This window comes from Balaenoptera physalus (assembly GCF_965194825.1).
Source record: "Balaenoptera physalus genome assembly, chromosome: 1".
In the NCBI taxonomy this organism is placed as follows: domain Eukaryota; kingdom Metazoa; phylum Chordata; class Mammalia; order Artiodactyla; family Balaenopteridae; genus Balaenoptera; species Balaenoptera physalus.
Genome location: NC_138882.1, coordinates 152,479,906 through 152,507,878, shown reverse-complemented (window position 1 = coordinate 152,507,878; position 27,973 = coordinate 152,479,906). Strand labels below are relative to the sequence as shown.

Below are 27,973 nucleotides of genomic sequence, written 5' to 3'. Positions count from 1 at the left end.
GCAGAGGCCATCATTGATTCGGTACGCTACGCCGTTCGCGCAAGAAAGTGCCCGACTCAACAACATTTCCGGGTTCAAGATGGTCGCCCAAGCTATTTAGTGAGACTTCCTCCGTCCTTCTCCATTCCACTCCGGTTTTTTAACCTGGATGTGACGTCCTAAAGGACCCGACGGAAATAGAACGGAAGGCGGTCTAAAATGGCGAACCGTACTGTAAAAGATGCGCACAGCATCCACGGCACCAACCCTCAGTATCTGGTGGAGAAGATCATTCGGACGCGCATTTATGAGTCCAAATACTGGAAAGAGGAGTGCTTTGGCCTTACAGGTGAGCAAGAGCGCGCCAATCCCCCAGCCCCAAGCCCGGTCGTCCTGTGGCCCAGTTCTCCAGACTAGTCCGATAGGACTGGCCCCCTGGGGATGAGACTAGAGGGGAATCACTGACAGTCATTCAGAAAAATCTGAGCGCCTACTCTGTGCCTAGTCTTGTGTTGGGCTTTGGGAACACAGATGGATCTGATAGGACCTCATTCGGAAGGGTGTCACGTTGCGGTTCTTTCAGTCATTCCATGTTTAATGATAACTTGCTGGGTTCCAAACAGTGTTAAGCACAGGGACCCTGAAGGTCTTAAAGGAATGTCAATATGCCTGAAACCAATTCATGATCTTCCTATCCTCAAATCTGGACCATTTGCAGTATTTCCACATCCCAGTCCTAATATAAATATATATATATATTTCTCTTCAGAGAAATCTTCCAGGTAGTCTTTGATCTTTGTTGAATTCTGGCTCCTCTTTTTGGAGCTGTGTTACCCCAGTGAACCATGGCTTTCTTTACTGTAAAATGAGCATAGTGATACCGAACTCAAAGGTCAAAGGGTTGTTCTAAGGATTAAATGAAATGTATAAAAAGTGTTTGGTATAATAAAAGGAATCCAGATCAGAAAAGAAGAAGTAAAGGTGTCACTGTTTGCAGATGACATGATACTATACATAGAGAATCCTAAAGATGCTACCAGAAAATCAGTGAATTTGGTAAAGTAGCAGGATACAAAATTAATGCACAGAAATCTCTTGCATTCCTATACACTAATGATGAAAAATCTGAAAGAGAAATTAAGGAAACACTCCCATTTACCATTGCAACAAAAAGAATAAAATACCTGGGAATAAACCTACCTAAGGAGACAAAAGACCTGTATGCAGAAAATTATAAGGCACTGATGAAAGAAATTAAAGATGATACAAACAGATGGAGAGATATACCATGTTCTTGGATTGGAAGAATCAACATTGTGAAAATGACTATACTACCCAAAGCAATGTATAGATTCAATGCAATCCCTATCAAACTACCACTGGCATTTTTCACAGAGCTAGAACAAAAAATTTCACAATTTGTATGGAAACACAAAAGACCCTGAATAGCCAAAGCAATCTTGAGAAAGAAAAATGGAGCTGGAGGAATCAGGCTCCCTACTTCAGACTACTACAAAGCTACAGTCATCAAGATAGTATGGTACTGGCACAAAAACAGAAATATAGATCAATGGAACAGGATAGAAAGCCCAGAGATAAACCCACGCACATATGGTCACCTTATTTTTGATAAAGGAGGCAAGAATATACAATGGAGAAAAGACTTCCTCTTCAATAAGTGGTGCTGGGAAAACTGGACAGCTACATGTAAAAGAATGAATAGAACACTCCCTAACACCATACACAAAAATAAACTCAAAATGGATTAAAGACCTAAATGTAAGGCCAGACACTATAAAACTCTTAGAGGAAAACATAGGCAGAACACTCTATGACATAAATCACAGCAAGATCCTTTTTGACCCACCTGCTAGAGAAATGGAAATAAAAACAAAAATAAACAAATGGTACCTAGTGAAACTTAAAAGCTTTTGCACAGCAAAGGAAAACATAAACAAGATGAAAAAAGTGTTTGGTATAGTTACAGCTATATGTTAATAAAAAGCACTCAGTGATCAGTGGTGGTGGTGGTGCTGTTACCATTGTTAACTACTCCTGTGCTGTTACCGCTCTGCCACCACCCTAGCTGTGTGTCCATGGGTGAGTCATATTGTTTCTCTGAGTCGCCATTAAATTTTGGAGTCATGTAAGGTTTACTTTGGGGGCTTTTTCTCATTCCATAGTTTTCTTCTTGGATGATCTCCGTACCACAGTTACCTCATATATATAGATGCCTTTAAATTTATCTCTGCAGCCCAAATCTCTCCCTGAGATCTAAGTCTCTGATTCCAAGGCATGCCAACTCCATATGTCCAAAAGTGGACTCATGACCTTTTTCCCCCCAACACTAGGTTATGTTCCCCTGTCATGTATTTTCATTGCATTCTGCATCTTCTTTCAACTACTGATCACACTTTCAATATTTTTTTTAATGCTTTCTGCCTTGCCTGACTGTAAACTCCATAAGAGTAGTCATTGTGTCCCTCTTCTTTATCCCTCTACCTGTATCTCTGGTACTTGGCACCTATATAAATTGCCAACTGTAATATGGAATGAATTAATATAGAATTTTTCCTAAGGGAACTTGGAGAAGTCTGATTTATAAAGTGATTTCCCATTAATAGTACCTAACATTTATTTATTAATTTATTATCTGTGTGTCAGGTAGGTATTAGCATTTGTTTGCATTATCTCATTTGATTCATACTATAGCCCTTAACTTTGTACCTTTATTATTCAAATTTGAACTGACAGGCTCAAAGAGAGGTGAAATGACTTGCCCTAGCTCACACAGCTAGTGTTTGATTTTTTTTTTTTTTAATATTTATTTATTTGGCTGAGCTGGGTCTTAGTTGTGGCATGTGGGATCTAGTTCCCTGACCAGGGACCGATCCCGGGCCCCCTGCATTGGGAGTGCGGAGTCTTAACCACTGGACCACCAGGGAAGTCCCTAGTGTTTGATTTTTAAAAAAATTTTACTTATTTTTTTATACAGCAGGTTCTTATTAGTTATCTATTTTATACATATTAGTGTATGTATGTCAATCCCAATCTCCCAATTCATCACACCACCACGCCCACCCCACCCCCCGCCGCTTTCCCCCCTTGGTGTCCATACGTTTGTTCTCTACATCTGTGTCTCTATTTCTGCCTTGCAAGTCAGTTCATCTGTACCATTTTTCTAGATTCCACATATATGCATTAATATACGATACTTGTTTTTCTCCTTCTGACTTACTTCAGTCCGTATGACAGTCTCTGGGTCCATCCACGTCTCTACAAATGACCCAATTTTGTTCCTTTTTATGGCTGAGTAATACTCCATTGTATATACGTACCACATCTTCTTTATCCATTTGTTTGTTGATGGGCATTTAGGTTGCTTCCATGACCTGGGTATTGTAAATAGTGCTGCTATGAACATTGGGGTGCATGTGTCTTTTTGAATTATGGTTTTTCTCTGGGTATATGCCCAGTAGTGGGATTGTTGGGTCATATGGTAATTCTATTTTTAGTTTTTTAAGGAACCTCCATACTTTTCTCCATAGTGGCTGTATCAATTTACATTCCCACTAACAGTGCAAGAGGGTTCCCTTTTCTCCACACCCTCTTCAGCATTTGTTTGTAGATTTTCTAATGATGCCCATTCTAACCAGTATGAGGTAATACCTCATTGTAGTTTTGATTTTCATTTCTCTATTAATTAGTGATGTTGAGCATCTTTTCATGTGCTTCTTGCCCATTTTTATGTCTTCTTTGGAGAAATGTCTATTTAGGTCTTCTGCCCATTTTTTGATTGGGTTGTTTGTTTTTTTAATATTGAGCTGCATGAGCTGTTGATATATTTTGGAGATTAATCCTTTGTCAGTTGATTCACTTGCAAATATTTTCTCCCATTCTGAGGGTGGTCTTTTCATCTTGTTTATAGTTTCTTTTGCTGTGCAAAAGCTTTGAAGTTTCATTAGGTCCCATTTGTTTATTTTTGTTTTTATTTCCATTACTCTAGGAGGTGGGTCAAAAAAGATCTTGCTGTGATTTATGTCAAAGAGTGTTCTTCCTCTGTTTTCCTCTAAGAGTTTTATAGTGTCCAGTCTTTTTTTTTTTTTTAATTATTAGCACCTTTAATTATTATTTATTTATTTATTTGGCTGTGTTGGGACTTCGTTTCTTGTGTGAGGGCTTCCTCTAGCTGCGGCAAGCGGGGGCCACTCTTCATCGCGGTGCGCGGGCCTCTCACTATCGTGGCCTCTCTTTTTGCGGAGCACAGGCTCCAGACGCGCAGGCTCAGTAGTTGTGGCTCACGGGCCTAGTTGCTCCGCGGCATGTGGGATCGTCCCAGACCAGGGCTCGAACCCATGTCCCCTGCATTAGCAGGCAGATTCTCAACCACTGCGCCACCAGGGAAGCCCTATAGTGTCCAGTCTTACATTTAGGTCTTTAATCCATTTTGAGTTTATTTTTGTGTATGGTGTTAGGGAGTGTTCTAATTTCATTCTTTTACATGTAGCTGTCCAGTTTCCCAGCACCACTTATTGAAGAGACTGTCTTTTCTCCATTGTATATTTTTGACTCCTTTTGTCATAGATTAGTTGACCATAGGTGCATGGGTTTATCTCTGTTCCATTGATCTGTATTTCCCTAGTGTTTGATTTTGACAGCAGTATTGGAAGGTTATTATTCCCATTGTCTAGATGAAGTTCGCTCAAGGTTGTGTAGTTATTGAGGAGTTGTTTGTTGTTATTGTTTTGTTTCTTCTAACTCTTAATCTGGAATTTTTTTCTCCTAACATGATGCCAAGCACGGACTCTGAAGTTAGACTGCTTGGATTAAAACCCAGGCCCTGCCACTTTCTGGCTTTGGACCTTGAGCAAATCACTTAGTCTTTCTTAGCCCTCATTTTCCTAGCTGAAAACAAGGGCAATGCTAGAACTTACCTCCATGGCTTGTTGTGAAGATTAAATGAGATAATATGAAATGCTTAGCAGAGTACCTGTTATGTAATAATCTTTTATTGTATATTGGCTGCTGCTATTATTATTATTATTAATTATTATTATTACACTCTTGTTCTCCTAGTATTAAACTGTTAATTCAGGAGCACCAAACGTTGAACTAGCTTTAACTTCTCTCCACTTCAAACCTGGAAAAGCTTAGTCCTGATGTGTCTGAGATGCCACTCTGTTTTTGTTTTTTAGCTGAACTTGTCGTCGATAAAGCCATGGAGTTAAGATTTGTGGGTGGTGTCTATGGTGGCAACATAAAGCCAACTCCCTTTCTGTGTTTGACCTTGAAGATGCTTCAGATTCAACCCGAGAAGGATATCATTGTAGAGTTTATCAAAAATGAAGATTTCAAGTGAGTGAAATGTTTATTAGCTAATATAAAAACTTCAATTTCATGGTCCAGAATTTGGCTTTAGTTAAGAGGAGTGAAAACAGTGTATCTTATTTCCACAGCGTTCCACTCTAGAATTTTGCTCTTGAGCCTCTTGAGTTTGTGTTTTGTCTGTTTTGACTGTATTGACCTTCTCCTTCACTATCTCAGTCTTGATGGCTTCCCCCCCAAAAACAGTATTTCACAAACTCACTGAGCATATATTAAGCAGAAGTGAGTGCCTAATATGTTGGTAGCACTGAGTGCTTAAGGATGAAGAAAACAACATAGTGTGGTAAAGAAGAGGGAAACTTTGGTGTTAAATGTAGGTTCATGTCCAGACCCTGTTACTTATTAGCTGTGACCTTGGAGAAGTTACTTAATTTTCTAAATTTTACTTTATTTACCTATAAAATGAAACAGTAATACCAACTCAGGATAGATGTGAGGATTAAGGAAGACAGAACAGTAAACCTCCCAACACAGTGCCTGTTGCAGGGTATATGGCCCAAAAAATATAAGCTGCTCTTATTATTTTATTATCCATTTTCAAGGAGCTCACAGACAAGTATAGGAGACAGACATAATAATAGATTATTATGTGCCACCTTCTATTCTAAAAAATTTAATATAATAATTTATTTAAACTTCACAAAAACCCTGTAAAATTATTATCCCTATTATATAGGGGAGGAAACTGAGGCACAGAGAGATTGATTTCCCCAAGGTCAAATGCTGGTAAGTGGCAAAGCTAGTTTCAGAGTCCATATCCTTTGCCACTCTATCTTGTTTGTCATATACAGAAACTGTTGAGTTTCAAATGCCTACTCTTTATCTAAGTGGAGATTTGAGTGGGTAGTTGGGATATAGGAGAAAGGGAAAAGAAAGGAATCTTACAAACATTAATGGCTAGAAAACAGCTAACTTTTATTAGGCACTTACTGTGTGCTATATGCTATGCTTAGCACCTTACATACATTTTTTACTTAATACACCAAGCCATCAAATTAGGGACTATCAGCTACATTTTATAAGGATTGAGAAAGCAAGTAAATTGCCCAGTGTTACAGAGTTAGTAAATAATGGAATCAGAATTTGAACCCAGATGACTTTGACTTTTTTCCATAACCAGCATTCTGCTTCCTAGCAACAATTTATATATTCATGTCTATGTAAATTGGTTGTATTGTTAGTAAATAAATCTTATACTTTTGGTTGTTAAATTTAGTATCTCATTTGATTCTTAAAATAATCCCATGAAGTAAATAGGTTGTATCTTAGTTTTACAGATGATATAATAGACCCTGAAAGTTGAGCAGCATATCCTAAGTAACCACAGCCAGTAAGTGGTAGAATGAGAACTTGAACACAGGTCTCCATATTTTAGCTATCTTTCTACTGCCCCATGCTGCTTCTAAAAATTTAGCTTTCTCATCTGCCAAAGAGAAGAAAGAACTTGTTTATCCACTACTGTCATGAGAAAAGCCAGTTGTAAAACTCAGGAACTTTTTAGGATGGCCTGTTGTTTCACTGTCATCTATCTGTCAGGTATGTCCGCATGTTGGGAGCACTTTACATGAGGTTGACAGGCACTGCAATTGATTGCTACAAGTACTTGGAGCCTCTATACAACGACTATAGAAAAATCAAGAGCCAGAACCGAAATGGAGGTGAGTATGGTGCCAGGTGTCTAGACCTTCATCCCTGAGCCAGTTTTTATTTCACCAGTATCTCTAGTGTCACATTGTCACATACACTGTGAGTGTTGCTCTTAATCCAGATTGTTACTGTCTTCAGTCAGGTCCTCCTTCTCTCTCATGGGGAGTAGTACTCCATTAGACTACTAGCTTCCTTTCGACCTTACCCAGTCTGCCCGTCTGCCTGTCTTTCCATCTGCATCTCATGTTAATCCTTGCTTTGCATCATGTACTCCATCCCATAAAGATCTAGCTCCTGAATGACCTTCGCTGTAAAATCCTTCTCCAGACCTCCCAGACAAGGTTAGTTTTCCATACATTACACCTTCACAGTTCTTTCTACTGGCCTCTCTTGTACGATACTTCACCTTGCACTATATAGACTGTACTCCTACTTATGTAGGAATCCCACTGAAAAATAATAAGTGTATCCAGGAGGGGCAGCTCCATACCTTTTACAAAGAGACACATTTGGTGGTAAAATGGGATTCAGGGAATGCAGTCAGAACTTTTTCTCACTTAATATCATAACAAAGGATTAGTAGCATTTGCCTTTACCCTCTACATATTACACTAAGGAGTAGAAGTTAAGAATTTGGTATTATTCTTTAAACTTTTATTAACTTATTTATTCATTGAATAAACACATATTAGGTGTCAATGTTATGGCAGGTACTATGCTATGTACTGGAAATAATATGGTGAACAAATGGACATGGTCATGGCCATCATGAAATTACTTAGTTATGACTATATTATGTTAAACTAAGATAGGGTTTTAAACCTAGTGACAGTTTGGGCCAGATATTTCTTCATTGTGGGGAGCTGTCCAGTGCATCATAGGCTGTTTAGTAGCATTCCTGGCTTCTACCCACTAGAGCACCCCATAGTTGCAGGGGGCAACACCACTGAACTAAGAACTAAGAACCACTGAACTAATGTAATGTTTACCATAGACATTCTAAAAAGCTATTGCTCCACTTACCATATAAGATACATGATTCTTAAAAATAGCAAATCACTATGTTGTACACCTGGAACTAATATAATGTTGTAAGTCAGTTATACGTCAGTTTAAAAAAAGTTTGCTGACCCATGCAGGGGAAAAGATACATATTCTATATTCAGGAACTTAGTGGGTTCACATGAGAAATTGCACTTGAGTTATAGGTTTTATTCATGAACATTACCCCATTACAATTCAGGACTCTTTGTGCTTGTTTTTGTGTTTGTCTGTCCTGCTAATTGGGACAGCTTCATTCATCCCTTTATCCCCAGCTCCTAGAAGAGGCATGGCACATAAATGGCCTCAATAAAAGGGAGTTGAATGAATGAAGATAGGTGGTGATGACAAGAATATGAAAGGCTGTAGTTTGAGCCCAGGTTTGACAGTAGTCCCTTCAGTGTAACTGCCACACTGCAATAGCTTTATTAGTGAATGTGCAGGCAAAGGGAAGCTGCAGAGAATTCACACTTTCTATACCAAGGACGCTGTTAGATATCTTACATAAAGAGTCTTACACTTCTTTTACTTTTTGGCTATTTAAATTTATTTCCAAGTTACTTGAGCTTATGATTTTTCTTTCAGAGTTTGAACTGATGCATGTGGATGAATTTATTGATGAACTACTGCACAGTGAGAGAGTCTGTGATATCATTCTGCCCCGGCTACAGGTAAGAGATAAAGGTCATACACACACAATACACAGTACACAATAAAGTGTGTGTAAAGATCTCTTTACACGCATACATGATAAAACACCATGGAGCTCAGAATTTTTTTTAATTGAAGTATAGTTGATGTACAGTATTATGTACATTACAGGTATACAGTATAGTGATTTACAATTTTTAAGGGTTCTACTCCATTTATAGTTATTATAAAATACTGGCTATATTCCCTGCATTGTACAGTAAATAATTTTAAAATAATAATAATATCCCCCAAGTCCATCCATGTTGCTGCAAATGGCAAAATTTCATTCTTTTTTATGGCTGAGTAGTATTCCATTGTATATATATACTACATTTTCTTTTTTGTTCCAAATATACATATATTATTATATTTCTTTATAAAAAATTAATGTAATTATGACAATATACTTTAGTTTTTTTTTTTAATTTTTATTGGAGTATAGTTGATTTACAAGGTTGTATTAGTTTCAGGTGTACAGTAAAGTGAATCAGTTATACATATATCCACTCTTTTTTAGATTCTTTTCCCATATAGGTCATTACAGAGTATTGACTAGAGTTCCCTGTGCTATACAGTAGGTCCTTATTAGTTTCTATTTTATATATAATAGTGTGTATATGTCAATCCCAATCTCCCAATTTATCTCTCCCCCCTCTTCCCCCTCTGCTAACCATAAGTTTGTTTTCTGCATCTGTGACTCTATTTGTTTTGTAAATCAGTTCATTTTTACCATTTTTTTAAGATTCCACATATAAGTGATATCGTATATTTGTCTTTCTCTGTCTGACTTCACTCAGTATGACAATCTCTAGGTCCATCCATGTTGCTGCAAGTGGCATTATTTTGTTCTTTTTAATGGCTGAGTAATATTCCATTGTATATATGTACCACATCTTCTTTATCCATTCATCTGTTGACGGACACTTAGGTTGCTTCCATGTCTTGGCAATTGTAAATAATACTTCTGTGAACATTGGTGTGCATATATCTTTTCAAATTAGTGGTTTTGGGTGTTTTTGGGTATTTACCCAGGAGTGGAATTGCTGAGTCATATGGTAGTTCTGTTTTTATTTTTTTTGAGAAATCTCCATAATGTTTTCCACAGTGGCCGCACCAATTTACATTCCCACCGATACTATATGAGGGTTCCCTTTTCTCCACATCCTCGCCAACATTTGTTATTTGCATTTTTTGTGATGATAACCATTCTGACAAGTGTGAGGTGATATCTCATTGTGGCTTTTTTGATTTGCATTTCCCTGATGATTAGTGATGTTGAACATCTTTTCATGTGCCTGTTGGCCATCTGCATGTCCCCTTTGGAAAAATATCTATTTAATTCTTCTGTCCATTTTTTTTTAATGGGGTTGTTTGCTTTTTTCTTATGGTCCTCCTAATAAGCAGTCTTCATGTCTATGAGAAAGATAGGAGATTGGGAGTGAGAAGAAAACAGAAAAAGTGATTGAAGGGTAGGGCTTTAAAAGTGAATAACACAAGAAAATTTTGTTCTTTAAAATGTTATATTAAGGAGATTGTAGTAGAGTAGGTTTTTAAGTTTTGTGAGCAGCTTTTTTTTCAAATTGATCTTCATATAAACATCTAGGATATAAAACAGATGAAAGGAAGGTCAGGAATGGGAGACTGACCCACCTTAAATATCATCTTTATCGTCTTACCTCCCTTTCCTAGTGAGAAATGATTGTCCGTGAAGCATCTTTCAAGAATGAGTCTTACAGCATATGATTTTAAAAATAATATTGTAAAATACAAAGAGAAAACAGATATAGTAGGTAGCCTAAAGAGAAAGGGAATGGTCTATAGTGGAGAGTTGAAATTTATCCATGTTGTTGCACGTTTCAATAGATTTTATTTCATTTGTTGCTGAATAGTATTCCATTGTATGGATATACCACAATTTGTTTACCCATTCATCTGTTTATGCAGAATTGCAGGATACAAGGTCAATGTACAAAAATCGGTTGTATTTCTGTACACTAGCTATAAACAACTGGAATTTGAATTTTTGCTAAAAAGATACCATTTACAACAGTATCAAAAAATTTAAAATAATTAAGGATAATTTTGTCAAAAGATGTGTAAGACTTAAAACTATAAAACATTGCATTACTGATGGAAATTAAAGAAGACTTAAGTAAATCGAGATATATCATGTCCATGGTATATTTTATACCGTGACTTAGAATTGTTAAGTTGTCAATTCTCCCAAATTAGTCTGTAGATTCAATTCAGTTCCAATCAAAATCCAAATAAAATTTGATATAACTTGACAAACTGATTCTCAAATTTATATGAATATGCAGAGGACCTAGAATATCCAAAACAACTTTGAAAAAGAACAAATTAGGAGGACAAACACTACCTGATTCCAAGACAGTGTTGTGTTGGCATAAAGCTAGACAAGTAGATAAATGGAACAAAGTAAAGGGACCAGAAATAAGTGTACATATATATGGTCAGTTGGTTTTCTACAGAGATGTTAGGGCAATACAGTTGAGAAAGGATAATCTTTTCCACAAATGGTGCTAGAACAGTTGAATAGCCATATGGAAACCAATGAATCTCTACGCTTAGCTCATAAACTTGAAGGGGATAATAGTCTCATAAAAGCTAAGAGTATAACATAAAGAAGAAAAATGTAGGTGAAAATCTTAGTGACCTTGGGTTTGACAAATTCCTATAATAAGACATAAAACCATGATTTATTAAAAATTAATAAATTGACCTTTATAAAAATTAAAAACTTCCCTTTCAAAAGACACTATTACAGAACTAAAAAGGCAGGCCACAGACTGGAAGAATATATTTGCGCAACATATATCCACCAAAGTTCTTGAATCTATACTATATAAAGGACTCTTGAACTGAATAACAACTCGGTGGACAAATGAACAAAAGATCCTAATAGACATTTTACCAAAGAAAATATATAGTTGGCCAATAGCACATAAAAATTTGTTCCATACCGTTAATCATTATGGAAATGCAGATTAAAGGCACAGTAATATACACTACATACCTAGTAGAATGTGTAAAATCAGACTGACCCTATCAGGTGTTGGCGAGGATGTGGAGGAACTGGAAGTCTCCATATCCTATTGGTGACAATATAAAATGGTACAACCTCTTTGGAAAAGTTTGCCAGTTTCTTAAGAAGTTAACCATACAATCCAGCTATTCCACTTCTAAGTTATTTACTCGAGAAATGAAAGCACATGTCCACACAAAGACATAAGCACAGATAATCATAACAGTTTTATTTGTAATGGCCAGAAACTGGAAACAGCCCAAATGTCCATCAAGTGAATGGATACAGATTGTGATGTGTCCATACATTGGTACTACTCAGCAGCAAAAATGAACTATGGATACACAACAGCGTGGATGAATCACAAAGTAATTGTGCTGAGTGAAAAAAGACAAAAAACTGTATGTACTGTATAATTCCTTTCTAATAAATGTAAACTATAGTGACAAAAAGGAACAGTGGTTGCCTAGGTGCAGGGTAAGGGAGTGGGGAGGAAAGGGAATGAGAAATCACAAAGGAGCACAAGTAAACTGTTGGGTGGGGTGGATATATCCATTATATTGATGTAATGGCTTACAGTTGTATACAGTACAACTCAACACTCATCAAATTGTATACTTTAAAAATGTAGTTTATTGTGTATCGATTATACCTCAATGAAACTATAAAATGTATTGCAAAAGTCATTGGAATACCTGTAGAGGAAGGGTCTTTTGCTCTTAGTGCTCTACTATTCTCTTATTCTGATGTCTATGTAAGAATCAGCAGCATTAATGAAAGGGTCGCAGAAACAGTGTTTAAGATGGGGGATGGGAGCAAATTCTTAAGTTTTAAGCAACCACAGAAACCCAAACTGGGAGGATCCAGAACTTCAGGTCTCTTTTTTGATCCTACTGCAGCTCAGTAATTCTGAAGCAATTTGCTGTGTCCCACCTGCTTTGAGGTGCTCATTTCCTTGCTAGATATAAACTATAAGGAATAATTTAAAGATCAAAGGTCACATAGTATATGATTCTCTTTATACGGTATATTCAGACAAGGCAAATAAATAGAGACAAAGCAGATTCGCGGTTACCAGTGGATTCAGGGAAGGGGGAATGAGGAGTGATTCCTTAATAGGTATGGGGTGTTTTTCTGGTGTGATGAGAAAGTTTTTAAACTAGTGAGAGGTGGTGATGGAATAGCATTGAATTTTATACTTTAAAATTGTTAATTGTGTATTATGTGAATTTCACCTCAATAAAAAACAGATCAAAGGGATCTGAAAAACTTCAAAGTAGAGAATAGAATGGATTACAGATACATAATAAACGGGTCAGGTAAATTTGCTCGAGGCAGCAAACCAGATGGACAAAGGTAGTTGGTAGATGAGTGCTCACAGTTAAATGCAATGAACGACTCTTCCTCCACAGTGACTCAGTTACAGAAAATCCTAGAAAATAACTCTGAAAATTATTTCTCCTTTTCCATATTGGCTACTGTAGACTGTGTAGTGAAAAGAATGACATTTCAAATCTGAAAACCTGATTTCAGGGCCCAGTTCTCACATTTATTATCCTTAGCTGCTACTATTGTTTTTAGAAATACTGCAAGAAATGGAATACTCTGAAGTGCAGTCAGTTGTAACTAAGGGTTCCAATGCTCAGTCATCTCTAAGCAAGCATATTGACGCAAATGAGGTAGTCTGCCTGTAGGCTAGAAGGAAAGACCACAAAGCAACCCTCACTGAGGAGAGAGAAATTGAAATATGACTGATACCTGTTATATCACCAAGAGGTGTGTTCTGGTGTGGGCCTCTCTATGTCCTGGATGAAATGACCCTTAAGACCACCTTCTGCTTTGATTTCTGTTCCTATTAAGCAACTCATAGGGCATCAATTTAGCTTCTCATGTGCCCTGACATTGGCAAGGAGTTGCTCTGGAATGAATTCTAATTTTGTCAAACACAGATACTGTAAGTTAATACATTGACTTCAGTCACTTCCAAGTCTGGTGAACATTAGGGATTCTAGACGCCCTGTCTGATGCAGTCCTAGATCCCAGACTGTGGTGATCCTTTCCAAGGAGCCCTTTTTCAAGGGATTGACTTCACTAAACGGCATCTTTGTCTCATTTCTCCTAATCTTTATAGAATTTTGTTAGTGATGAGTGAGAGCAAAATAGAGAACAAATGTTAGTTTATTTTAGGGCCATCCAATGATCTTTATGTCCTTGGCACAAAAAATGGTAAGGGGTCTTATGACCCAGCCAGTCCATTTGTCAGTTTTAAACTCACCTTTGCCTTTCAGGTCCTTAGACACTCAGTAAGGACTGCTAAGCCACATCTTAGAAGAAATGGAACCAGGAGATGGACTGTTTTTATCCTGAGCCTTGTTCAAAATGCATGACTGTAGACAGCTCCCCTAAATTCTGGGTCTAGTTGAGAGTTGGTGCTACTTCAGAGCAGGACCCAAACCCCCAAACTGGGCTGAGTCTCAGTGGATCTCTTGGGTTATATTCTGGTCTGAGCCTCTCCTGGCAGAACTACCAGCCAACACAGTCTCAAACTATTGGCCCTTGTGTGTGAAGCCCATATTTTTTATTCAAGGCTATACCTATACTGATTGATATTCTAGTGACCTTAGAATATAAGATCACAGGGAATAGAGGCAATAGAAAAGTGATGCTCTCTTCCACTTTGTATTTATCTCTTTACAGGGGAACTTAAAAAAATATATAGATTCCAGGTATGCTAAACTCCTTAGGAAAATCTTGAACTGTCTAGGATGTCTTTGAAATGAAATTGCCTCACCTGCTGCACCACAGGTTTTCTGTCCCTCCCAGAAGCCCAGTGTTGCAGCTTCAGGACATAGAGGAGATAGCAAGCCCCCCCGCCAGCTCTCACTGTGTTCTCTGTAGAAACGCTATGTGCTAGAGGAAGCTGAGCAACTGGAGCCTCGGGTTAGCGCTCTAGAAGAGGACATGGATGACGTGGAGTCCAGCGAAGAGGAGGAAGAAGAGGATGAGAAGGTCAGACACCTGGGAGCTTAAGGGTTGGAGGAGGGAAAGTTACAGGGAATGGGAATGGTCTTGTTTTGTTTTCAAACTTTAATTTTTAACTTTCTTCAACCAAAAAATGCAATATGTAATCATTAAGAGTATAGAATTTAGAGTTAAATAGACCTTGATCCATATCTCAGCTTTGCTGTTTACTAGCGGTATAATCTTGTGCAAATTACATAATCACCATTTTCTCTTCTGTAAAGCAAGGATTATGATACCTTTCTTTTAGGACTGTTGTGAGCATTAAATGAAATGATATACATAAAGCCATTAGCTTTGGGACATAATTGCCTAATAAGTGGTAGCTATTAAAATAAATACTTGGGACAAAAACAATACTGTTCATAATTGAATGCATACTAAGGAGTAATCCTAGTTTAGGGGAAAAAACCCGCCTACTGCATGGTCATGTTCTTTCACTACTTGTTAAAATGCTGAAAAGTTGAAAACAAGCAAGCTGTCAGGGAGCAGTCAGGTAAACTATTATATCAATTCAACAGACTATTAGGCCGCCATTAAAAGTATTATGAGAAGTATATGATAGGGACTTCCCTGGCAGTCCAGTGGTTAAGACTCCACGCATACACTGCAGGGGGCGCGGGTTCAATCCCTGGTCGGGGAACTAAGATCTGGCATAACGTGTAGTGTGGCTGAAAGAAAAAAAAGTATATGATAATGTGGAAATGCTTGTGGTAAGTTAAAAAAAAAAAAAAGGATCTAAAACATTTGTGATTAAAATTATAAGAATATGTATAGAAAAAGGCTGGAGGAAATACAAGAAATTCTGGCCTATGGATACTGAGACAGTGTAGATGGAAGTGTAGCTCTGAGCTAGTAGGCTCCATTTAAGTTAAGTGCTAAAGGAAGCGCAATCATTCATGAATTGAAAGCCAGGCAAGACTGAGGTGCTTTTCTGTGGTGAGAGGACCAAAAGTAGGCATTCTTTTTTTTTTTTTTATAATTGTAATTACTCCTTTTTTTTTTTCACTTGATTGATTGATTGATTGGCTGTGTTGGGTCTTCATTTCTGTGCGAGGGCTTTCTCTAGTTGCGGTAAGCGGGGGCCACTCTTCATCGCAGTGCGCGGGCCTCTCACTATCGCGGCCTCTCTTGTTGCGGAGCACAGGCTCCAGACACGCAGGCTCAGTAGTTGTGGCTCACGGGCCCAGTTGCTCCGCGGCATGTGGGATCTTCCCAGACCAGGGCTCGAACCCGTGTCCCCTGCATTGGCAGGCAGATTCTCAACCACTGCGCCACCAGGGAAGCCCTTTTTTTTTTTTAATGGAAAATTTAATCACATACCAAAGTGGAGAGAATGTGCCTCCATCTACCCATCACCTGGCTTCAACAGTGATCAACTCAGCTGTTTTGTTTCCTCCACATCTCTACCCAGTTGTCCCCTATCAGTTACCTTGAAGCAGATCACAGCCATCATATATTTCATAATATTTCAGAAAAGACAAGGGCCCCTTTTTTAAGCAAAACCATATACCATCATCACCCCCCAAATGAACAATGATGCCTTAATCTCATTAAATATTCAGTGTTCACATTTCCCCAGCTATCCTACATTTTTAATAGTCTGAACTAGTATTCAAACAAGGTCCATAAATTGTAACTGGTTCATCTTGTAGTCTGTCAATTCCATCCATTGTTAATTTTTCCTCTTGCAGATTTTAAATATATCAGGTCATAACATTCTGTACAAATTCTCACAATCTGAATTTGTGTGATTGTGTCCCTGTGGTGTCACTTAACATGTTCATTTGTCCCGTGTATTTTCTGTAAACTAGTTCTTGAGTCTAGAGGCTTTAATTGGATTTGGGGTTTTTATCCCCTTTGGAGTAGAGCAACACTACTTCATAGGTAATAGTGTATACTGCCCCCAGGACGAGCAAAGTCTGGCGGTCTCTCTTTTTGTAATATTAGGAGCCACTGATGATCTTTGCCTAGATCCATTAGGGGTTGTGAAATGGTGATATTCTAATTATTTCTTCATCATTTGTTACCTGTAACACTGCTATAAAGAGAAACCTCCCAAACCAACATTTAGTTTTTCATAGGTACAGTTTATATAAGAAAGGTAAGATAAATTATTGGATTATTTCCCTTCATCAGTTTTTAAAATAATGAGTTGATTTGATAGTATCCTCCCAAGGAGGAAAGCTCTTTTGCCCTTGGTAACATTGTGAGTTCATGGATTTAAGCATATTTGGTGTGTTTTGGACCATTATTGTCCTTGTTGATGCTCAAATTGTCCCATCTTTGGCCAGTGGGGGCCCCTCAACTTGACTTGTGAGACTTTTTGATACAATCATAGTAGTCTCAGCCCCTTGCTTTCTGATATATGTTCTAGTCATGTCTTGTTACCTTCTAGCCTGGACCTAGAATTAGCCAGTTTTCCAAGAAGCCCTTGGTTGCATTAATTGGGATATGATATTTAGAGACCACAGTCTGGGCTCATTTCTACAGGTGTTTCTAGGACTTTACAGTTAACAAAGCTAGGGGAAACATTTTTTTACGCTTCAAGTACACTATGAGTTTGTACTTAATCTTATCGATCTTACATCTGCATCTCTTTTCTTTCACATTGGAAATCCATCTTCTTAAGAAGATAAGCATACTTACTTACCTCTCACTACTCTTACATAGTCCCAGAATAATGGTATCAGCACTAGAACAATAATGGGATTATTAGAAACATTAAAAAAAATCTTTTATTTGCTTTTTTTGTCCTTAGGGTTATCCATGTATTCAAATTACTGTTTTAAAGTCACTTGGAGGTGGAATTTGGGACGGGATGGGGAGGAGAGTGTAAACCGTGTTCCTAGATGGCTGTCTATAAGCCTGTGCTCATCACTGACCCATTCTATCTCTTTTTCCAGTTGGAAAGAGTGCCGTCACCTGATCACCGCCGGAGAAGCTACCGAGACTTGGACAAGCCCCGACGCTCTCCCACACTACGCTATCGGAGGAGTAGGAGTCGGTCTCCCAGAAGGTTAAGGCCCTAGTCATTGGCCTCTTCCAGGGAGACATTAAGCACTGTAGCGTAGAAGTTTGGACTTCATGGAAGGAAAAATGCCAGCCTATGGAGAATGTCTGCTTGTCAATGTATTAGTTGCTACAAAACAACCACTCACAAAACCTCAGTGGCAGACATTTATTTAGTTCACAGGTCTGTGGTCAGTGGTTTAAGCTGGGCTTAGATAGGAGGTTTTCTGAGTACAAGCTGTGTCCCTCATCTGGTGCAGTCAGTTGTCTTTCGGCTAGTATAGGATGGCCTTAGCTAGGGTGACTGGGGCAGCTCATCTCTTCTCTGTGTGTGCCACATTCTAGGCGAGGTTAGGCCTGTTCCCATGGCAGTGGCAGAATACAAGAGCAAACAAGCCCAACTATGCAAGTATCTTTCCAGTATCTGCTTGCATCACATGTACAAGTATCCCACTGGCCAAAGCAAGTCACGTGGCCAATCCCAGACTTGGAGTCAGAGGGTATTAAAGTTACATGACAAAGGACATGGATACCAGAGTTGGGTGAAGAATTGGGGTAATTTTTGCAATTTACGATATCCAGTGCACCTACTGAAGTTCTTCTTTCTCTTTTTTCTTTCCGTATAGGCGGAGTCGGTCTCCCAAAAGAAGGAGGTAGGCCTTTAGTGACTTGTGATGAAGGACAGGGATTTGGGGAGGGGGATGCTGTTGTTGTGTTTATACTGTCAGACAGATATGGGAGTCTGACCAGTCATTTCCACAGCCCCTCCCCTCGCCGAGAAAGGCATCGGAGCAAGAGTCCAAGACGTCATCGCAGCAGGTCCCGAGACAGACGGCATAGATCCCGCTCCAAGTCCCCAGGTATAGCATTTGGGCCTTTTGCTATTGGTTGTCTTAAAGAAATGTAATAGGAGCAATGAGCCTCCTGCAGTACAGTAGTACCTTACTTTATATTGTCTAGAAAAAAAGGAAGTGGATATAGAATTTGAAAATTAGAGTTCACATCTTAACTGTCACTTACCAGCTTTGTTGATAGGAGGATGTGCTTCAGTTTTTTCATCTGAAATTATAGGAGTAAGACTTAACAGATTAGTGGTAAATACCCAATGTGATATTTTTGAAATTTAGCCATAAAGCCTTGTGAATACATATGAAGTGAGTTCAGTTCTCCGCTATCAACAGTGTCCCTACCATAGGCCAAAAAATATTAAGCCAATGAAAGGAATTGGGAGAAATGACAGTGGAGGAATAGGAGGGTAGAATCTCATTCAATAGCCTTTTCTTCCCCAGGTCATCACCGTAGTCACAGACACAGGAGCCACTCAAAGTCTCCTGAAAGGTATGGATTAACCTCTATTTTGACTTAAGAATTTCACTCTTTATTCAGAAATTAAAGTCCCAATTACAACTAAGGTGGACCTGAAATTTTCTTGTATTGATGGAGATACTCAGGAATTCTCCTTAATTACAGGACAAAGTTGGGCTGTTGCCCTGAAAATTACTAGAACTATATATACTGTGTTTTGTTTTTCCTTTGTAGGATTGCAGCTTTCGATAAAGGCATGAGCTTTAATCTCAGGAGACATGGGGTTCAGTCCCAACTTTTAACACTTAACAGTTGAGTGACATTGGACAAGTCACTTTCATTTGATAAACTTTTATTAGAAACTTCTATATGCTGTACACTGTTAGGTGCACTCAATCTCTCAGAGGTCATTTCCTCAATGGTAAATTTTGGAGAATAATGCCTAACTCAGTGTTACTCTTAAACATAAAAACACCAAGTATATTTATGAATGTTGCGTATCATCTCTGTCCCCATCAGTGTTAGCATATCCCAGTCTTCCTCAAAAGTCCTTGCCCAGGTTCCCAAACAGCTGTTAAATTTAATGATTTGTATGTGTTGCCATTTCAGATCTAAGAAAAGCCACAAGAAGAGCCGGAGAGGGAATGAGTAACGGACTCAGTTTGGTTTTAGTCCAAGTGGCCTTCTGTGGAGATAAAGGCATCTGTCTATGTGGAAGAATGAAGATCTACTCCCCAGGCAGCTATGAGAATATTCTGGATTTTTTTTTTTTTTTTTAACCAAAAGTTTCTTCACTTTTTCTTTTTTAAATGAAAGAGGTGCTGAGTTTTGTATCTTGTTTTGAAACATAATCCACGTTTGTTTGAGAGATAATGCTTCCTAAGGGCTGCTTTTGACCTCTTTGTACAACCAACCTTGTTTGCACTCAAATTTATGAGGGCAGAATGGATTGGAACAGAAGGTATGAAGGGGAGGATGTGGCCACCTGGTGACCCTCTTGTTATTAAATTTGACACACCCATTTCCTGTTTTTCTGTGGTTTAGTTTTGGTTTACACTGTGATTAGAACTGTTCTGAGAATCCTGAGATTTGTGCTGCTGCTTGCTGTACCGTTAAAAAACCAAGTCAGTAAAATATATTAGCTCCAAGTTTTATTTCTAGCAGCAGCAAGTGGTAATAAACATGAAAACTGACTGGTTAGCAGCAGCTTTATAAGAATGAATTCAGTTGTAAGGCTTCTTCTGGATCATTTAACAGTTGCACTGAATGTTCAACAAACAGTAAAACTGAACACTTTTTATATAGCATTCTTCCACAGTGTTGTTTCTTCTTCCCCACAGCCTTGAATTCCAGATTAAGGTGCTCAGCGCCTTTATACTATGGGCACTGACATTATCAAATCTAGGCAGTAATAGTAGGGCAACTAGGTTGAAAAAATTTGATGGAGAGAAAAGTATCTAATGCCACTCAGGGTTTTAACCTGAGTTGCTGGACAATAGCACCATTCACATAACCATAAAATACAGCAAGGAAGAGACCAGGTTTTAGAGGGGTAGGTAGTGAGAGTTGTGGTAGTAGTGAAAATGATGCATTCAGTTTAACTTGAAGTTTAATTTGAGACAGCTAAGGTATATCTAGATAAAGCCCAGACATCGTAAATAAGAGCATAGTGATCCAACCCTGAATTGACAATGTTTAGGTAATTGTGGAAGGTGTAGAACTGAATGCAGTGCCCAGGGAGATGTGTGTATATGTAAGAAAAGCCAGTAACAGAATCATAGGCAACACCAACACTGTTGAGGAAGAAGTGCAAACACCGATTGAAAACTGAAATGAATCATTCAGAAAGGTAGAGGAAATAGAGTGGGTTTAGAAGCTAAGGACACAGAAGTAAAATAAGGACTGAATAGTGTCCACGGGTATTGATAATCAAGAGGGTGTTGGGGTCTTTGCTAGAAGAGTTCTGTCTACCTGTTCTTACCTTTCCTCCTTTAAAAAGGAAAAAATGATCAAATGATTTCCAGCAGCTCTGTCCTTGGCAAGAATTGTGAAGACCAACTGCCTCACAGGATCCAGTTTCTTGGGAAGTCATATCTGGTCATAGGATAAACATCCTATTGCTTGCTGTTGAACTTAAGGACTTCTGCATCAATATTAAAGCATTTTGGGATCATATTTGAGATTTCATGTTCTTCACTGATTGCTCCCCTGATAATATCTGAGCTAATAAATGTTGTCCATAAGAGCTATTATGGTTCATCATACAACTATATATAGGACTGCCTTTAAAAATTAAATATAAGCACCTCTATTTGTATCTGCTATAGAGTCCTAGCAGTTATTTCTTTATCAAAGTGTTCTAAATGGAAAGAAATGTATGCTGGCTGAATGACCTTTGGACCAACCAAGTCATCATCCAGTATACTGTTAAAATAAAATTTTAAAAGTATACTTTATTTTTAAACTATAAAAATTTAGAAACCCACCCCAAAACCCCAATAATTTTTAATACCAGAAATAAACCTCCCCAAGCATAAACTATAAACTTAAAGCATACTTAAGAGTGGGACATGTCAAACCTCTCTCTAGAGATCATTTTGATAAATTACAGAATTGTAGAGGAGATGAATTCAGTACAGACTTTGCTGAAGGACCGTTTCTGTCAACTATGTGCTAGCCTACTGGATGAGTGAGGCCTTGGAACTATATAGCTTTACAACTTCTGACTAGCCTATATTAAGAGACACATTTTACGTCTTACCTCTGAACTCATACATATTCTGCACTAAAACGAATTTCAGGAAAAAATTCGTATTCCCTGTGCAAAATACATTCTGATATTTCTTATGCAGTATCAGTTTTACTATCGGGTGCAAACCACTAAATTGATTACACTTCCCACAATGTGAATTATACTACTTTAAAAGCTTTGCCATAGGGCACAATGACCTCTTAATACTAAGGAATGAAGAGATATGTGTTCTCAGGGGCAAAGGAAATAATGGATTTGGTGAGAGGCTTCCAATATAACAACCCAACTTAAAGTTCATCCCTCTAGCCCCTTTCCATTATTTTTGGTAGACTGACCTAAGTTTAAATAAGCATTAATCAGAAAAGAATGATCACAGATGCTGGCCACTCCCAGCCAAAAGTTAAAGTAACAAGTTGCCACAGACAAAAAAAAATAATCTGTTTTTTAAAATGCAAGAATACAAGTTCAAAGAGATTAAAAGATAAGAGATGGGAATTAAGCATGGCAGAATTTAAGAAACAAAGATTTGAAAATTGGGAAACTGAAAGTCTTATTAGAAAACCCAAAGTACAAAATAGACAAGGCATAGAGAAAATAGGCTGGAGGGGGTAAAAAATGGAAAATAATAAAAAGGTATAGAGATAATCAAGAAAAGACATGAAAATAAATCCTGCATGTGTATAATTGACATTGCTGATAAAGAGAATTGAGCAAATCAAACTTTAAAAATTCAAATAGAAGAAAAATCACCTTGATTTAAAAGATAAAGAATTATATGGGCATCCAAGCAGAGAAATCAAGTCATGTATAGTGAGGGAAAAGATCAGGATGATCTCAGGTCTTCATTAAGGCAGAGAAGCAAAAGGCTCCAAAGGTCTGAGGAAAACAAAGTGTGCCAGGAACTTTACACCCAGCCAAAGTTGTCCTTAAAATATAAAGGGAATAGATATTCTCAAATATGCAAGTGCTTAAAAGCATACAACCACTTGGGAAAAAACTGCCTGATAATGAAATTTACTCAGCAAGAAATGAATCAAAGTAAGGACTCAGGAAAAAAAGAAGCGGTAAAAGAAATGGTAGTAAACATTTTAGAAATTTTAAATTAAAAATGGGAAATTATCATAAGACAAATGAAATATTTGAACATTGTCTATATATGAATAATATAACCAGGAAGTAGGGGAACTCTTTTAAGTGTCCTGGTTTCATTTTTTATGACAGGAGTCATATACTATCTCTAAAACATACAAGAAGCTAGAAAAAAATTACTCCAGCCTCTTTAATGTTTTCTGTAATTGTCCTTAATTTTGAAGGAGTCTTTTAGAACTAGATTCTCTTGTAGAAAAAATTTTTAAGTTGAACATTTCTTCACTTTTACATTTTTTTCTTTTGCTAAATCCAAGTAAAATTATTTTACCAGATGTACTAAATATAGCATATGAGCCCACTTTTGTAAAACTTTTCCTATGTGTGTATCTGTATATATGTGTACATATATGTATATAAGGTATATATTTTAAGAGATGGTTTGAAAAAATGAAGTTCACTAGATATTAATAGTATTAATTTCTGGTTTATGGGTTTTCGAGTGATTTTTATACTTTGTTCTTTTACTTAATGCTTTTTTTTTGTAATAAACACAGTTAAATTATCCTTTACAAGGAAAAATTGAGTTGTTTGGAGTAGAGCTTTTTTTATAAGCTTACCAACACAGTTTATATATCGTTTCTTGGAACTGCAAATTGGTAACCACTTTTTGGCAATACAGCAATTTGGCGATATGTAGCAGGAACCTTAGAACTTTTATCCTTTTTATCTAATAATCCCATTTATAAGAATTCACCATAATAGAATACAGTTGACCCTTGAATAACGCGGGTTTGAACTGCATGAGTCCACTTGTATGCAGGGTTTTTTCCAATAAATACTACTGTCCTACATGATCCAAAGTTGGCTGAATCTGCAGATGTGGAACCATGGATATGGAGGGCTGACTATGGTATTTGAGCATCCATAGATTTTCGTATCTGCCACAGATCCTGGAACCAATTCTCTGTGGATTCTGAGGGATGACTATAATCAAATACACACAAAAACAGCCTTATCCTATCATCATTTTACATATATTTTTATGTAGAGAAGAACTGGAAATAGCAAAAATGTCCATCTGTAGGGGACTGAATGAGTAAATTACATAGTATGTCATTAATATTCATATTTTTAAATAATCTTTAATGGCAAGGGAAAATACTAATCTCTCCAAGTGATTAAACATTATACAAAACATTTCAAAGCAATGTGACCTTAAGTGTGTGTGTTCTCTGCAGAAGATTGATAATTTTACACTTTTCAATTGATCTACAATGAATTTGAATTCATAATCAAAAACTTAAGTTTGTAATTTATATGAAAAATTTGTAAACTTATGAAACTCAGCTACTACTGCATAAATTATCAATACAAACTAAGAGTTTTCTATTTTTCAACTTGGAACAGTTATGCAATTATTGAACACTGGCAATTACTGAAGGAGGAACAACAAATGAGATGCTAAAAATTACTATATAGAACACTGTTATACAAGTAAAACCTAGGTTACTGGGGTTTATTGCCCCATAAATACCTTTTGCCAGGTGGTATACTGCCTTCCTTTGGGAAGGAAGACTGAACTGGGGGCAGTCTCTTGCTGTAGATGGGCAGATTGTTTTGTTTTGTTTTGTTTTTGGCCACGCCTCATGGCTTGTGGGATTTTAGTTTCCCGACCAGGGATCGAACCCAGGCCCTTGGCAGTGAGAGCGCAGAGTCCCAACCACTGGACCACCAGGGAATTCCCAGATTGTTTTCTTAATGAATATTTCAAATACATACAAAAGTAGAACAGTAAAATGAATACCCTATTCTCTAAGACCTGAAAGGAGATGAAATACTTAGAACACTGACTTTAAAAGAAAATCTTGAATTCTCCAAGTCACAGTTTAACAGAAAAGTATATGTTGGGCCAGGTTATCTCATTAACAAAACAAATAAGCTGAACTCCACCGCTTAGTAGGATTCCGCGGGATGCTGATTGAAGCTTTTTTTTTTTAATTGAAGTATAATTGATCAACAACACTGTGTTAGTTCCAGGTGCACAGCATAGTGATTCAGTATTTCTCTACATTACAAAATGATCACCATGGGATGCTGAAGCTTTAATATGAAAAACTAACAGTAAACACACTTCATCTTAACATTTAATAAATGCCTTTCCAGGGCTATAAATACCACAGGAAAGCCTTCAACCTCCTGCAATAGATTTCAAGCATCTTCCTTCCATGTTGGAAAATATGGCAAAAGCCCAAGTGCTCTCATATTTAAGGAATGCATATCTGAGGAAGCAGAACAAAGATAACATACTGTTCTTAAAAGACATTTGTACTTACTTATTCTGCAGGTTTCCAAATAAATCTATAGCATGATTTGGTCTAAAATCCCTGGCAAATCTCTGAGTTGTTTAGACAAGATGACCTCACCTCAATGTATAGTACCAAAAATAGCTACAAAATCTCCCGCCAACAACACAAGTTTGAAATCCAACTATAATCACTGATCACAAGGCATTATTGGTAAACACCATCCTCACAAGTATACCTTCCAGGCAGTAGTACAGGACTCAGAATGGATAGTCTGGCTCACATTAGTTCCTCAGTAAATAAGAATTACCTTCCCTCCACTAAACTCTACTTCAAAAGATCTGATTCAATTCTATTTCCAACACATAACTGTGCTAACTTTAGAATTCATTTTGTTTTGCACCTCAGTTTTCCCAATGATAAAATGAGATAGCATCTGCTTCTATCAACCTCATATGGGTGTTGTGAAGATCCAATAAAATAACATGAAAAGATTCTTAGATCTTTTTCTAAAACTAAGTCTGTGATTTAGAATACTCTATTCAATGAGAGTAAAACAACTCTCTGAATTGTTACATTATATTCCTATCATCTAAACAACCAGATGAATTAACAAAATTTGACTCTTGTCAAAAAGATTTATTAACTTAAAATAGAATTACTTCAAATACAGACAAAAGCAAATTTCTGTTCAAGTTGGAATATTTTCAATATACAAGAATGTAAAAGAAAAAAATTCTAAATCTTCATGTTGAAGTTTTATTTTATTTTTTTTTTTACCTTTTAAAAAGTTTTTGGCACTACAAGGTTCTGTAAAGAATAGAAGTGACAAATTTAAAACACATGAAAGTCTTTCCTAATTCTTAAGAACAATATATATAAAGTCTGAAGCAACCAAAGTATGAATACAGCTAATAGAAAATAAAGAATGTAATTTTAAAATTCTCTCTTTATACAATTCATCAAGGTTAAACAAAACATAAAATTCCCTTAAAAATAGGGTAATAAAATAGATGAAATTTGTATCACTCAATTTGGTGATACTAGTAAAAACTATAGTTCATATTTATATACAAATAATACAGTCTTTAAAAACAGTCTTAGAATTTAAATAAGCTATCTAAACGTGTTAAAATTTTAAATCAGGACCTGATTTGTTTTGCTTTCCATTAAATGTCACTTTTTCTGCTGAATGTAACTGACATTGAGGTACGGATACCCTTGAGACAGCAGGATTGGCTGGTTGCTGTGCATCGGTAGACCAGCTGAAAGAAAATGGACTCGCATTACTCCGACACGTTTCCTCTTGGTGGGTGGGGACAACGCTCTCTACACCGACGGGTGGCACATCTGTCTGTTGGACACAACACAGACAGGAAACTGAAAGGCTTGTGCCTATTTATCTGACAACCTCTTAGAATTAACTGTAGCTAGTTCTCTTTTTTTTGTATTAATATAGTAAAGAGGAGATGAAGCATGTCAAAACATTTAGTGGGGGGAGAAGGAGGAGGAGGGAAGGAAAATGTGGGTATGTGAAAGAAAATGGAGGCGACAAGAGAGATGGAGGGGAGGAATTAAGGGGAAAAAATCCACCAGGGAAGAACTTCAGACTCTCCTCCTCCCCCAAAAGGGCTTGTATGACCAATAGTAATTTCCCTCAGCCCTAGTTCTTTGCTCAGAATAAACCAGCCATAGTTAAGGTTCTGCCATTCTATAATACAGCAATGCCCCACCAAGTACAATGGATAGTTTACAAAGGCTTAAGTGTATCAAGCCTGATAATCATACCAGGGGCTTCCCCTTAGAAGTTATTTAGTCAACATTCCCAGAGTGCCTTTCTTTACTTTCTTGAACTCCTAGTTTAACTGTATTAACTCTGACTCTAGTTTTCTTAACTCCTAAGTTAACCAAGGGCTGAAGGCCAGATTCAGACATTCCCTATTTGAACTGAGATACTGCTGAGGCAATTAGGCTAGGTAAAATGCTATTCATTACTTAGATCAAAGCCATTATTGGTACATTAGTACCAACAGAATATTATCAATTCTAATGTCATTCAAGTCCTAGTTTTACTAAACAAATTTGACTGTCACCACTCAACTCAAAAACTTCTACTAGATCCCCACCACTTACTAAGTCCAAACTCCTTCATCATATGGCCTCAGCCTACCTCCTCTAGCCTCATCACCTATACATTTTCCCATTTACCTCATCTAGTCCTATTATTTTCTCTTTTCTCTTTTTTCCTATTCTTTTCACTGAGGCAAAACTCAGTGACTTTGCATGTATTATGGCCTCAGCTAAGAACACTCCTCCTCTCTAATCTCTACATGATCTCTAGGAAAAAAATCCCATCTCTCTTTCAAGATCTAGTTTGAATGTCAAAATCTTGTGCAATTTGATCCCTGGTGTCCATATTCTGCTCTCTCTGCTAGGGCAAAGTTAACTGATTCCGCTAAGCTGCTATTCTTTTCTATTTTACAGGTCTGGCTTTCCTAATAAAATATGCATTAAGTGCAGGGGTTTTATTTAATTCTTGCTTGAGCAATAAGCACCTAACACAGTCTGACACACAGTATGCTCTCTCAATAAATATTTACTGAATTCATAAATTTTCACTCCAAGATCCTGGCCTTTACAAAGGCTCCTTGTCCCAGAACAAAACCCACCCAGCCTGTGACAAATACGTAAGCAATGGTA

At 37.4% G+C, this 27,973-nt stretch overlaps 2 protein-coding genes across 8 annotated transcripts in view; one reads left to right on the top strand and one right to left on the bottom strand.

The window, feature by feature from the left end:
- The first annotated feature begins 53 nt into the window (after window positions 1-53).
- Window positions 54-22,253, top strand: PRPF38A (pre-mRNA processing factor 38A). The gene is made up of 10 exons (XM_082430636.1): window positions 54-328; window positions 5,175-5,334; window positions 6,901-7,022; window positions 8,638-8,723; window positions 14,690-14,800; window positions 17,719-17,831; window positions 18,451-18,477; window positions 18,587-18,684; window positions 19,114-19,162; window positions 19,739-22,253. The coding sequence occupies exons 1-10, from the start codon at window positions 199-201 to the stop codon at window positions 19,779-19,781; spliced, it is 939 nt and encodes a 312-aa protein (XP_082286762.1). The 5' UTR covers window positions 54-198; the 3' UTR covers window positions 19,782-22,253.
- Window positions 22,254-25,096: 2,843 nt separating this feature from the next.
- The window catches only part of TUT4 (terminal uridylyl transferase 4), a 151,917-nt gene continuing 149,040 nt past the window's right edge, over window positions 25,097-27,973 (bottom strand). For 4 of the 7 annotated variants that reach the window (XM_082428786.1, XM_082428789.1, XM_082428787.1 and 1 more), the window contains exon 30: window positions 25,097-26,538. In XM_082428786.1, the coding sequence (XP_082284912.1) occupies window positions 26,450-26,538 (89 nt within the window). In that variant the 3' untranslated portion in view covers window positions 25,097-26,449. Of the gene's footprint in view, window positions 26,628-27,973 lie in introns of all 7 variants that reach the window. The other 3 variants (XM_082428790.1, XM_082428791.1, XM_082428792.1) reach the window with 1 other exon arrangement.